The 13967-nt window shown below is 48.6% G+C and overlaps 1 protein-coding gene across 12 annotated transcripts in view; it reads left to right on the top strand.

Annotated features, from left to right (window-relative positions):
• Nucleotides 1–13967, top strand: part of FER1L5 (fer-1 like family member 5) — a 63111-nt gene that overhangs the window by 19823 nt on the left and 29321 nt on the right. For all 12 annotated transcript variants that reach the window (XR_008650859.2, XR_008650860.2, XM_055242491.2 and 9 more), the window contains 10 exons: nt 359–389; nt 1346–1461; nt 1693–1816; nt 2240–2292; nt 3466–3534; nt 7341–7384; nt 7476–7558; nt 7633–7727; nt 8706–8834; nt 11632–11809. Coding sequence is in view for 10 of the 12 variants with exons in the window: in XM_055242491.2 (XP_055098466.1) it covers nt 359–389; nt 1346–1461; nt 1693–1816; nt 2240–2292; nt 3466–3534; nt 7341–7384; nt 7476–7558; nt 7633–7727; nt 8706–8834; nt 11632–11809 (922 nt within the window). In the remaining 2 variants the exon portion in view is untranslated. The remainder of the gene's footprint in view (nt 1–358; nt 390–1345; nt 1462–1692; nt 1817–2239; nt 2293–3465; nt 3535–7340; nt 7385–7475; nt 7559–7632; nt 7728–8705; nt 8835–11631; nt 11810–13967) is intronic.

Here is a 13967-nt window from a genome sequence, read left to right as displayed (position 1 = left end):
CTCTTACCTTAACCATCCTCTTCCCCAGGACCAGTGAGCCCTTCCCTGACCCCGGAGTAGGGTAGAGTCGGGCTGTGTTGGCCGAAAGGGTGGCACAGTGCAGTGTTGAGGAGCTTTTCCATGCAGGCTTTCTCACTGACTGGTTGTAAGACTTTGGGCACCTCTCTCAAACTCAGTATCTTCCTCTGCAAAGTAGAGGTAATAATGGGCCTACCTCCCAGGCTGCTGTAAAGATGAAAGGAGTTAGGGCAGAGAACATACTGAAGCCCCAACAGCGAGTAGTTGGGTCAGATTAGTTGGTATTACAAATCTTGGCTACAGGCCCTAACTAATCCTCACCCCACTCTTGTTTTTTCAGACAGATATTGGGTTTATCTATCATTCTCCAGGTAGGTAACACTTATGGCAAATATGTATGTCTTCTGAGAAAAATCAGGCCGGGGTCAGAATATCTTAAAATCCCCATATGTCCAACGCTTGGGTGGAGGGGAGTATTAGAGGTAGTAAATTATTTTCTGTATTTGATAATATTTCACTGTACATTGTGGTATTTTATTTTACCTTATTTTTTAATTTAATTTTATTTTTTGAGATGGAGTCTCACTCTGTTGCCCAGGCTGGAGTGCAGTGGCTCGATCTTGGCTCACTGCAGCCTCTGCCTACTGGCTTCAAGCAATTCTCCTGCTTCAGCCTCCCAAGTAGCTGGGATTACAGGCATGCGCCACCACACCCAGCTAATTTTTTATTTTTAGTAGAGATGGGGTTTCACCATGTTAGCCAGGCTGGTCTCAAACTCCTGACCTCAGGTGATCTGCTCGCTTCAGCCTCCCCAAGTGCTGAGATTACAGGCATGAGCCACCACACCTGGCCTATTTTACTTTATAATAATAGCATCTTTCTCTGAAAAACTCAGGGCATCTCTTTGGGTCAAGTGCTAGCCTTTTATTACAATCCTGGGTTAGATTTCTATTTTTTGAGGCCAGTATTGGGAGATTAAAGTTTGAGTGGAAGTTTCCACCTTAGACCTGGCTATAACATACACACCACGTTGAGGAAAATGCTTGCCTCTACAGTGCCTAGTTCCAGATCAGGCCATAGTGAGAACAGTAGGTTCCCAAGGCATAAACAGGGGTCCCTGTTTCCTAGAGGCAACAGCTGGCAGCCTTGTGAGCACGCTATCATTGCTTTGTGGTACGAGTGACTCCCCTTTTCCTCTGCCACTGGATAGAAAACAGGATACCCAAGACATATTTCCACCTTCCCCTTCTCTTAAAACAAAGGCTGGTTTCAGGGGAGAAGGAAGGAGGCTGGAGGCGGATCTCCCATGGCCTCTCTGCCTCTCTAGGTCACACACTCCTAAGGAAATGGCTAGGCCTCTGCCAGCCAAATAACCCTGGCAGTGGTGTGACAGGCTACCTGAAAGTCACCATCTGTGCCCTCGGTGTGGGAGACCAGGCCCTGGTGAGCTGCCCCTAATGCCCCAGGAAACTTTCCTATCCTGGCTGCCTCCTGGGGGCACCCCTGGGCCTCACCCTGGACATTGACCATCACATCTCTCCTGTATCCGCTGCGTCACTGCAGGGTTGTCCCATCCCCCCTGCACCAAGTGGGAGGTTGGGGAAGCAAAAGTTTGGTGTCCTTGCCTGTGACCTCCCCATGACCTTGACTATATCAGCTCTCTGGTCTCTCTAGATAGATCAAAAGCTGCTATATGGGGCCGATGACACTGATATTCAGATCTTCAAGTCAGCGGTAGTCCCGATCAACATGGCTTACTTACAGTTCTTCATCTACTGCGCAGAGGACCTTCACCTCAGTTAGAGTCTGGGTGCAGGGGAGGGAGCAGCCCTGAGGTTCCCTACACGGTGGTACCCTGGATCCTCATGGAGTTTCCTCATTCCTTTTGACACTAAACTACGGTTTGGGGTAGGGGGACAGGGTGAGACTGGAATGCCCCAAGACTTGTCCTGTGGAGGTGCCATGGACACCCTTTCAAATGGGTCTCACACCCCCAGCCTGTCTATGATGGCCAGATGCAAACTCAAGGCTCCCTATGTCCCCCAACCCCATGCCATTGTGTGGAAAAAGAAGGGGCATGGTGGGAACTGGAGACAGGTCTGCCCAGGGGGCCCCCCCTAAATTATAGGGGGGGGTTTTCAGTTGTTCTATCACCACCCTATTTCCTCCTCCTGAAAAAATATGCTGCTGGCTCAGATGTCTTTTTACTTGTTGTTCACAGAGAAACACCAGTCAGTGAATCCTCAGTTGGAGGTGGAACTAATTGGGGAAAAGGTAAGTGTAGAAATGTTCTGAGACCTAGAGAGATTGGCGCCTAGAGAAAGTAGTGTGGAGAGGAGGGTGGCCTGGTGGGCAAGACCACAGGAATCATCTCCCAGTCACCCACTGAGGGAAGCATGCACCCCTGCACCTGGAACTCTGTGCAGGCGGAGGCTATGTCTTATTCTCTGCATGCCAGATGCCCCCTAAAAACCAAATACACATGGAAGAATGAGTGCGTGAATGAAACATGCCAATGAGTGAACAACATCAAAACTGTCGCCACCCCTCAGTTTCTTCATGTGTAAACAAAGGTTCTGGGCAAGAGAGTTGCTGACATTCCATAAACCTCTATGAATACGGAATAGCATTTTCCAAAGTGTGCTGATGGGTGTCATGGGTAAAAAAAGGGTCCTATGTTCAAATTCGGAGAATGCTAGGTTAAAGTTAAATAGATATGTTTCCATATTTGCCAAGCAGAATTTCTACCATATTCTATTTGTTGCAAGCAAGTCGTTAAACCCAGCCCACACATGAGCAGAGAGAAAATAACGTCTATCTTTTGAAGGGAGGAGTACCAAAGAATTTGTGGACATATTTAAAACCACTATACCGAGTATTTCCCAGTGAGTGGTTGGGTACCCCCAAAGCTAGGTGAAACGTTCTCAGGTGGTAAGTGACACAGAGTTTTCAAAAATTTTGATACTTCTGTGTTCACCTTAGTGTACCTTAAAAAGTTTAATAAGGCCAAGTAACACTTGGTTTCACAGATACCACTGCTTAAACATGAAGTCAACTGATGGCTTTAAAACAGGCATGCTGCTGCCATTAGCTGTGTTTTTGCCCATTTTTCTTTTGGGATCTTAGAATCTGTCTAGCAAAATCTATGTCTATACACTCATATAGTAAGGTTAGTAGCCCTATATCTACTTAAAAATGAAGTCTATTGAAAGCTGACTTAAGGAAAAGTATGAGGAATCTGAATCTGGCAAACACTTCGGATAAGTACACAAAGGACTGGTGCTGTTGCTGCTGAGAAGTTGTGCAGGTGTCTTGAGACCAGGGATTAGCCCAAGCACCCCTGTGCTGTGGTGTCCACTGGGGGGCTGGACAGGAAGAGCTGGAAGGTGAGGCCAGTGGAGGGAGGAGGGGGCAGGCTGGCACCAACATTGCTTTGGGACATTCCAGCTCAGGACACACATGCAGACCCAAACCGACAACCCGATATGGAACCAGATCCTGACCTTCCGGATTCAGGTATGGCTCTTCCATCATGCCCACCCTTCTCCCACATTCCCTAACAGAGAAGGGAAATTTGGATGGTTGTGTGGGGGTGAAGACAAGAGGGTGGGGGCCAAAAAGCATGGCAAGGGGGACTCTGCCTGATAGGGAGCATGAGGAAGCCCAGGACATATTATGGAAAACTTTACCTTTTACAGCTTTACTGAGTTATCATTGACGTACCTATATCAATGGTATGTATGACTTGTAGATATTTAAAATGTACAATTTGGCTGGGCACGGTGGCTTACACCTGTAATCCCAGCACTTTGGGAGGCTGAGGTAGGCAGATCACTTGAGCTCCGGAGTTTGAGACCAGCCTGGACAACAGTGGCGAAACCCAACTCTACTAAAAAGATAAAAATTAGTCAGTCATGGTGACATGCGCCTGTAGTTCCAGCTACTCGGGAGGATGAGGCAGGAGAATTGCTTGAACTCAGGAGGTGGAAGTTGCAGTGAGCTGAGCCGAGGTGGTATCACCTACTTATTTGAGCAAACACTTCAGCTAAGTAGGTGATAACAACCTGTTGCTCAAGCCAAGCCACTGCACTCCAGCCTGCGCAACAGAGGGAGACTCAGTCTCAGAAAAATATAAAAGAAAAAAGAAAGAGAGAGAGAGAGAGAGGAAGGAGAGAGGGAAGGAAGGAAGGAAGGAAGGAAGGAAGGAAGGAAGGAAGGAAGGAAAGAAATGTACAATTTGATACATTTTAAAATATGTACACATCCAGGAAACCCATCACTACAATCAACATAATGAATATATCTATCACCTCCAAAAGTTGCCTAATGCCCCTTGGGAATCCCTCCCTGTGATTCCTATTCCACACCCTCCCATCCCCAGGCAACCACCAGTCTGCTTTCTGTTACTACGTATTAGCTTGCATTTCCTAGTGTTTCATAGAAATAGAATCGTTCAGTAAGTAACCTTATTTGTCTGACTTCTTTCACTCAGCATAATTATTCTGAAATTCATTCATGCTGTTGCTGTGTATCAGTGGTTCGTTCCTTTTTGTTGCTAAGTAATATTCCATTGTATGGATGTACCACAGTTTGCTTATCCCTTTCCTTGTTTATGAACATTTCCGGTTTGGGGCTGTTACAATGAAGCTGTAAACACTTGTGTACAACCCTTAGCATAGACATATGCTTTCATTTCTCTTAGGTAAATATGTAGATGCAGAATGACTAGATTCTATGGTAGATGTATTAAGCAATGAGTGGGTCATACAACTGAACTTTCCAGAGAACCTAAATGTGCCCTCTCACCCACATATAAAAACAAAACAAATCCCTTTAAAGACACATTTTAAATGATAATATACATTTTCTTATCTTCTCAGCAACTTGCCCTGAATATAATTAGAGCTTTTTGTTGATGGCCTGGAGCCATTATGAGAACATAGTTATTATCCTGGGCTATCTACAGTACCCGGCTACTTGTTCCTACACTAAATGGCTCCGAGATACTTTCTTTGTGGGGTTCTGTAGTCTGATTTTGATCGCCTTTCTTTTTTTTTTTTTTTGAGACAGAGTCTCTCACTCTGTCGCCCAGGCTGGAGTGCAGTGGCGCGACCTCGGCTCACTGCAAGCTCCGCCTCCCAGGTTCATGCCATACTCCTGCCTCACCCTCCCGAATAGCTGGGACTACAGGCGCCTGCCACCGCGCCCGGCTAATTTTTTGTATTTTTTTTAGTAGAGACGGGGTTTCACCGTGTTAGCCAGGATGGTCTCGATCTCCTGATCTCGTGATCCGCCAGTCTCGGCCTCCCAAAGTGCTGGGATTACAGGCGTGAGCCACCGCGCCCGGCCTTGATCGCCTTTCCATCTGTCTCTGTCACCTATCAGCTGTTGTGGATGACAGTTCTCTTGAAGGTGGAGCCTTACTGGCTTTTTGACTCTAAGTCAGGCTTCTAAGAGCTGTGTGTAAAATAAGAACATAGTTCTGAGAGATAACTTGAGCTGAGAGATAACTTGAGCTCTCTCATAAGTGCAGGCACACAGGAATTTGTGTGACATGGATTTGGCAACCCAGAGAGTGTTTTGCTTCCTCATACCTTACATTGTGAAATATGAAATTAGCTAATGCGCTCCTCTTCTCCCTCCTGTGAACTCCCCTCCTTGCTGCTTCTGGTAGCTACCCAGTCTGCCTTCCTGTGAGTCATCACTTTCAACCATTCCTCATAATCCCTGCCTCCTTGGATGATTTTATAGACTCTGAAAGTAGCAAGACATTTCAGAAGAGGCCTAGTCCATCCCCCATCCTTGCCAAGCTCCCTCCCACATTTTCCAGCCTGTGGTGAGGGCACAGGGCTGGGATCCTCAGATGCTCTGTGGCTGTTCAGAGCCTTGGGGAAATCTTTTTTCATCTTCTTTGTTCATCTTCTTTTTTTTTTTTCTGAGACACAGTTTCACTCTTGTCACCCAGGCTGGAGTGTAATGGCGTGACCTTGACTCACTGCAACTTCCGCCTCCTGGGTTCAAGCTATGAGTAGCTGGGACTACAGGTGCCTACCACCAAGCCTGGCTAATTTTCCTATTTTTAGTAGAGACGGGGTTTCACCATGTTGGCCAGGCTGATCTCGAACACCTGACCTCAGGTGATCCGCCTGCCTTGGCCTCTCAAAGTGCTGGGATTACAGGCATGCATCACCGTGCCTGGTTTATTATTTATTCTTTGAGGAGACAGATATACCGCTGTTTAAAAAGTTGATGGCTAGACGTGATGAAGACATTCTAGGTCCACGGCCTCTCCATGAGATGGTTTGGTGAATGTGCATTCAGACTGCGAGGGGCTGTGCGAGGACAGTAATATCTACCAGCCCACAGTCAGGGCAGACTCAGAGGTCAGAGGGGCCTGAAGCTTATGCAATTAGGGGACTTTTTTTTTTTTTCTTTTTGAAATAAGTTCTCGCTCTGTCGCTCAGATTGGAGTGCAGTGGCATGATCATGGTTCACTGTAGCCTCAACCTCACGGGCTCAAGCAATCCTCCCACCTCAGCCTCCTGAGTAGCTGGGACTGTAGATGAGTGCCACCACACCCAGCTAATTTTTGTATTTTTTTTGTAGAGAGAGGATTTCATCATGTTGCCCAGGCTGCTCAAGTGATCTGCCCACTTCAGCCCCCCAAAGTGCTGAGATTACAGGTGTAAGCCACCATGCCTGGCCAGAGGGCCATTTTAAAAGCAAAAATACAAAATGATCATGTGACAAGTTCCAGGCCCCTCTCAGGACCTTGCAAGGGGCCCATTCAAATGGGAGGCCCAGCTGGGCGAGGTGGCTCACACCTATAATCCCAACATTTTGAGATCCTGACGCAGGAGGATTGCTTTTGCCCAGGAGTTCGAGACCAGCTTGGGCAACATAGTAAGGCACCTGTCTCTACAAAAAAAAAAAAAAAAAAAATTGTTTTTAATTACCTGGGCTTGGCAGCAGGTGCCTGTAGTACCAGCTACTCAGGAGGCTGAGGCGGGAGGATAGTTTGAGCCTGAGAGGTGTAGGCTGCAGTGAGCTATGATCATACCACTGCACTCCAGTCTGGGTGACAGAGCAGCACCCTATCTGAAACAAAACAAAGCAGACCCCCAGAAAACAAATAAGAGGCCCTAAAGCCAAAGCTCGATTAGCTTGGTTCGAAATCCAGCTTTTCTATGATGAAGTGGCTCACTGGTAACTGAGCCAGGACTTGCTCCCAGACCCGAGATTCCCTACCTGTTCTTAAAATCTCCACGAAGACCAGACCATCCCAATGTGTACTCACCGCTCCTCTCTCCTTCCCTCCACAGCTACCCTGCCTCTCCAGCTACATCAAGTTCAGAGTCTTGGACTGGTGAGCAACCTGGTGGAGGCTGAAGCACACAGGGAAGGAAGAAACGAGAGCTGGGCCGGGGGCTCAGCCTGAGGAGTCTGTTTCTCTCCAGCCACAGGAAGGACTGCCCGGATGAGATTGGGACGGCCAGCCTGTCCCTCAACCAGATCTCGTCCACCGGAGAAGAGATAGAAGGCAAGCAAAGCCTCGAGCCCGCTTCCCACGCCTCTCGTCCTGCGCCCGACCCTTCTCACTCTCTCTCTTTTCAGGAGTGTACTCTGGCTTCCTGCCCTGCTTTGGCCCCAGCTTCCTGACTCTGCACGGGGGTAAAAAGGCCCCTTTCAGGATCCAGGAAGAAGGCGCTGTAAGCTTCTCACATCAGCTCTAGGGGACAGTGGAGGTAGAGCTTCCCCATGTAAAGCAGTAGGGCCTGGGACGTGCCCCGAGGCCCCGGCCCTGGTTTCTGTCCCTCGGGGTCTTGTGGAGGACGTGAAGCCTGTCCATGAGCAGCCACGTGCATGTGGGACAGGCGTGGGGGCACGAGAAAGGGGCAGACGGAAGCTCTGGGCTTTCCCTGAGGAAGCGGCTTTGAGAGGAGACCACGGTAAGATTTTCAGCAGGTGGGAAGGGTGCGAAGGACGGAGGACACAGCACAGGCAAGTGTGAGGAAGCATGAGGTTATTTAGGAATGGTGGTAAATGCCAGAAACCCAACTCGAACTGGCTTAAACCCGGGGAAAAACAAGAGCCCTGTCCGCCCGGATCTACTGTGGATCCCAGTTTCTGACTGTGCAGAGGCCCTGGGAAGGAATGAGGCAGGAAAGGATGCCGAGGAAGAACCACAGGCATTGGTCCTCAAGGCCACTAGGAGGCCCTCACTCTCCTTCGCCCCGCCTCATTCCCTCCTGCCTCAGTCAGGTTTCCGGGCTGGGAACCTCACCACACAGCCTCCAGCAGGGAAGGCCAGGGAACCATTCTAATTGGCCTCCTTAGGTCATGTGTGCTCCCCTTGGATCACTGTTGCCAATGAGGCGGAACAGGCTCTGATTGGCCAGGCGGGTAGCGCAAACTCAGTGATAATCACAGTTACCACCCAGCCTGAAGCATTGTGGGAGCACGGTCCTCCATGGGGCAGGCAGGTTCCCAGGGTGCAGAAGAGGGCTCAATGCCCAGAGGTTTCCCGGCGTGGAGGTGTCTGGAATTCTTCTCCAGGATTGTGGTTGGAGTAAGCCCCGGGCAGGCAGTGACTGGACAACCTTGTCTTTGCCTCAGGGGTTTCAAAGGAGATTGGCCTGTTCTTTTTTTCTCACCCCTTTTCTCCCTTTTCCTCTCACTTGCCCTAGTGTATTCCCGACTCTGTTAGGGATGGTTTAGCTTATCGAGGCCGAGTCTTCCTGGAGTTAATCACCCAAATCAAGTCCTATCAAGACTCCACGATAAAGGATCTCTCCCATGAAGTGACCAGGATAGAGGTAACTGCAGAAAACAGGTAAACCAGGGAAAAACAAGAGCCCTGTCTGCCCCGGATCTACTGTGGATCCCAGTTTCTGATTGTGTAAAGAGGCCCTGGCCACTGGCTGTTGAGTGTGTAAGGATGCTTGATCAGCCTGATTATTTACTAAGCCCCTGCTAGTGGCTTCATGCTGCACCAAATCCCGGTGGTTGGGGGACCCTGATGGAAAAGATAAGGTTTCAGTTTAAGAAATGCCTAATCTGGGCAAGGTGCTGTGGCTCATGCCTGTAATCCCAGCACTTTGGGAGACCAAGGAGGGAGGATCACTTGAGTCCAGGAGTTTGAGACCAGCCTGGGCAACATGGTGAAACCCTGTCTCTACTAAAAATTAAAAAAAAAAAAAAAAAAAAAAACATTTAGCTGGGCATGGTGGTGCACGCCTGTAGTCCCAGCTACTAGGGAGGCTGAGGCAGGAGAATCACTTGAACCCGGGAGGCGGAGGTTGCAGTGGGCAGAGATTGTGCCACTGCACTCCAGGCTGGGCAACAAAGCAAGACTCCGTCTGAAAAAAAGAAAAAGAAAAAGAAATGCCTAATCTGGGCTGAGCGCGATGGCTCACACCTGTAATCCCAGCACTTTGGGAGGCTCAGGCGGGCGGATCACTTGGGGTCAGGAGTTCGAGACCAGCCTGGCCAATATGGCGAAACCTCATCTCTACCAAAAAAATACAAAAATTACCCAGGCATGGTGGCTTGCGCCTGTAGTCCCAGCTACTTGGGAGGCTGAGGCAGGAGGATTTCTTGAACCCAGGAGGTGCAGGTTGCAGTGAACCAGGATCATGCCACTGCACTCCAGCCTGGGTGACAGAGCAAGACTCCATCTCAAAAAAGAAAAAAAAAAAAAAAAAGGAATCCCTGATATGGTTAAGGAGAAATTGTGTTAATTCATGACCTAGTTTCTCAGGGCTTTGTAAAACACTCTAAGGGATATGGGGAGGGCTACTTACTGAGGCAGGAAGGGGCAGGAGGAACAGTAACAATAGACTGGAGGAGAGTAAGTTGGGGTCACCCAGTCAAGAGAAACAGGAATACAGCCTTGTTGGCAGAGAGCTAGAGATGAGGTGGGTAGGTTTCAGAGACCCTTTGGAAACAGAATGGCCAGAGCCAGTGACCAACAGAACATAAGAAGTGAGGCTGACTGCGCTAACTGAGGCCCATTTTCTGCCATGGGTGACGAGGTAGTCAGGAGTGCGATGCACCAAGGTGGGCTCGCTAAAGAAGGAGCAGGTATGAGGGAAATGATGAAACCCATCTCTGACATGTGATGTGAGACATCCACATAGACCAGCTTTGGAGCCTGCTAGACACAGGGATGTGACATCAACACATCAAGGTTTGAACCTGTGGTAGTGGAAGAAATTGCCCAAGGAGAGTAGGTGGAATGAAAGGCTATGAGGATGTCACAGTCTAAGAGGCGGGTGAAAGAGAAGGGATTTGCAGAAGAGGTTGGACAGGAGCCTGCAGAGGCGGACTCAGGAGTGGAGATTTGCAGAAAGGAGTGACCAGCAATCTCGAATGTGGCAGAGAGAAAGGGCGAGGACTGAGAGATATCTGCTGGTTATTAGGAAGATGTCTCCTTGGGTCAGGAGAGAAGCTGGGCTGCCATAGATGGAAGGGAGAGGTAGGAGCCAGTGCACAGAGACAAACCTTCTAAGAAACCTGATTGAAAAGCAGGGCGTGGGAGGCTGAGATAGGAGGATTACTTGAGCCCCAGGAGTTTGAGACCAGCCTGGGTAACATAGTGAAACCACATCTCTAAAAAAAAAAAAAGTAAATTTTTTTTTTTTTTTTTTGAGATGGAGTTTCGCTCTTGTTGCCCAGGCTAGAGTGCAATGAGGCAATCTCAGCTCACCACAACCTCCACCTCCTGGGTTCAAGCAATTCTCTTGCCTCAGCCTTCTGAGTATCTGGGATTATAGGCATCCACCACCACACCCGGCTAATTTTGTATTTTTAGTAGAGATGGGGTTTCACCACATTGGCCAGGATGGTCTTGATCTCTTGACCTCGTGATCCACCTGCCTCAGCCTCCCAAAGTGTTGGGATTACAGGCGTGAGCCACCACGCCCAGCCTCAAAAGTAAATTTTTTTAACGTGAAAGGAAATGAGAACAGGTGGTAGCTAAATAGGGGTTCAGATGGGAGAAGGAAAGTTATTTTTTTTCAATAGGGGAAACCTGAGCTAGTGAACAGACTGGGGGAATGCAAGAATGGGGCAGAGGTTGGCAACGGAAACGAGGGGCTGATACAACGGACAGGAGGCCCAAGCAAGCACTTAGTGAGAACAGCCAAATTTGGGGGGATAGTGGGCAGCTGGAGCAGGAAGCGGGAAGGTTCAACCTTTCTGGGAGTATGTGTGTGTGTCTGTAAAACCTCAGCCCTACACCCCTATCCACATTGTGTCTTCTGAGAGAAAGGGTTTAGGCAAAAAGGAGGAAGCATCTCTACTTGGAATGGGGATGGGGTGGCCCAACTCAGAGCCTACCCTAACAAGGGAGGAGATCACCCCCCTCCCCAGCCACCTGATTTCGGGAAGCGAGGGAGCCACGGCTGGCTGGGTGGAGGGGCCGGGTGATGGAAGTCCTAGAGGAACTGCCCTGGATCAGCCAGGTGCGAGGGAGCCTCTGAAGGCATTTGAGAGGGAGAGAACGGAAGATGGCTTTAAAAGAAAAAGTACCTCATCCTTGCCTCCCCGCCCGTCAATATAACCCTTGGCTTATGTACTGGGGATGGGGGGTGGGGGCGCTTATTGTTTTAGAAGCACCAGAACCGCCAAAAGTATGGGCTGTGCGTCATCTTCCTCTCCTGTACCATGATGCCCAACTTTGAAGACCTGATCCATTTCGAGGTCAGCATTGGTCACTATGGGAACAAGATGGACCTGAATTACAAGCCTCTAGTCTCAAGCACGCAGTACAGCCCAGTGATATATGATGGTAATTGTCAGATTCAGGCAAAGAGTAGAGAGCAGCCACTGCATGCCAGGCCCTGTGCTAGGCTCTCTCAGGGGTGTTAGCTCATGGAAGATTCATAGGCATTATTTACCTATATTTCACACATGAAAAAATGAGGTTCAGGGAGGTGAAGTCATTTGCCAAACTGAATAGCTAGCAGGTGGTGAACCCAAGAGTCGAAACTAGGTCTTGACATGAAGTCCTTCTCTACACTGCTTTCCACACTACAACTTCGCCAACCCCATCTTTTCCCCTACTCTGAAACACCTCTCATCCATCCATCCTCCACCCACCAATTCATGCATCCATCTATTTTTTTTTTTTTTGAGACGGAGTATCGCTCTGTCGCCCAGGCTAGAGTGCAGTGGCGCAATCTTGGCTCACTGCAAGCTCCGCCTCCCGGGTTCAGGCCATTCTCCTGCCTCAGCCTCCCGAGTAGCTGCAACTACAGGCGCCCACCACGATGCCCGGCTAATTTTTTGTATTTTTAGTAGAGACGGGGTTTCACTGTGTTAGCCAGCATGGTCTCGATCTCCTGACCTCGTGATTCGCCCGCCTCTGCCTTCCAAAGTGCTGGGATTACAGGCGTGAGCCACCGTGCCTGGCCGCATCCATCTATTTTTTATCCATCCATTCAGCCACTCAACTCCCACCCACCCACTTACCCCAACATCCAACCAACTACCCCTGCAGCCATTCATTCACTCATCCAATATATACTTATTGCACACCTATATTAGGCACTGTAGAGCAGCGGCTCTCAGAGAGCAAGCCCTGGGCCAGCAGCATCCACATCACCCGGAAACTTGTTAGAAATGCAGATACTTGACCCCACACTAGCCCTAGAGAATCCAATAACCTGGGGAAGAGGCCCCACAGTCTGTGTTTTATCAAGCCCTCCAGGTGACTGGGGTGCATGCTCCAGTTTGAGAACCACTGCTGCAGAGCACTGCCGTCTCGCTTTCATCTTTTTCATCTTTACCATCTCATCACCCATTCTGAGCCTTTCTGGGCAACCCACTTCCCTAACTGTCTTTTAAAAAAGCTTTATTGAGATATAATTCACAAGCCATACAATTCGCCCATTTAAGTTTGTACAATAGTTTTTTCATATATTCACAGAGTCGTACAACCATCACCACAATCAATTTTAGAACATTTCCTCATCCGGAAAAGGAACCCTATGCCCATTGGCAGTCACCCCCCATTTATCTCCCACCTCCCCAGCCCTAGGCAACCACTAATCTTTCTTTTTGTTTTTTTGTTTTGTTTTGTTTTGAGACAGTGTCTCTCTGTTGCCCAGACTGGAGTGCAGTGGTGTGATCTTGGCTCACTGCAACCTCCGCCTCCCGGGTTCAAGCGATTCTCCTGCCCCAGCCTCCCGAGTAGCTGGGACTACAGGCATGTGTCACCACGCCTGGCTAATCTTTTGTATTTTTAGTAGAGACGGGATTTCATCATGTTAGCCAGGATGGTCTCGATCTCCCGACCTCAGGTGATCCACCCACCTTGGTCTCCCAAAGTGCTGGGATTACAGGCATGAGCCACCGCACCCGGCCATCTACTTTCTGTGATTGTAGATGTTCCTATTCCATACATATCATATAGGGAACATATAATATGTGGTTCTTTGTGAATGGCTTTCACTTAGCATGTCTACTTGATTTTTGTATTATGAAATAGGAAAAAAAGCATATGAAATGCGTATGTATAGTTTAAAGAAGAATAATAAAATGAGGGAGGCCGAGGTGGGAGGATCACCTGAGCCTGGGAGGCGGAGGTTGCAGTGAGCCAAGATCGCACCACTGCACTCCAGCCTGGGTGACAGAGTGAGACCATGTTTAACCAAAAACTAAAAAAAAAAAATAAAATGAGTACCCATGAACTCACCACCCAGCTTAAAATATAGAAAACTATCAGCATCTTAGAAAGGGTCCCTGTTTGCTCCTCCCAGATTCCTTCACCCAAGAAGTAACCATGACCCTGACTCTTGTATTAATCACCTTCTTGCTTTTCTTTTTAATTCTTCACCTATGAATGAAATCCTAAACATGATACTGTTTTTATATTTTACATAAATGGACTCTTTCGGTCTGTATTCATCTGTCTTAAAAATCTTCTGCTCAACGTTAAACTTTGT

Source organism: Symphalangus syndactylus, chromosome 14 (genome assembly GCF_028878055.3).
Source record: "Symphalangus syndactylus isolate Jambi chromosome 14, NHGRI_mSymSyn1-v2.1_pri, whole genome shotgun sequence".
Taxonomy (NCBI): Eukaryota; Metazoa; Chordata; class Mammalia; order Primates; family Hylobatidae; genus Symphalangus; species Symphalangus syndactylus.
Note: the sequence above shows the minus strand (reverse complement) of the source record. Positions and strands in the feature narration are given on the sequence as shown.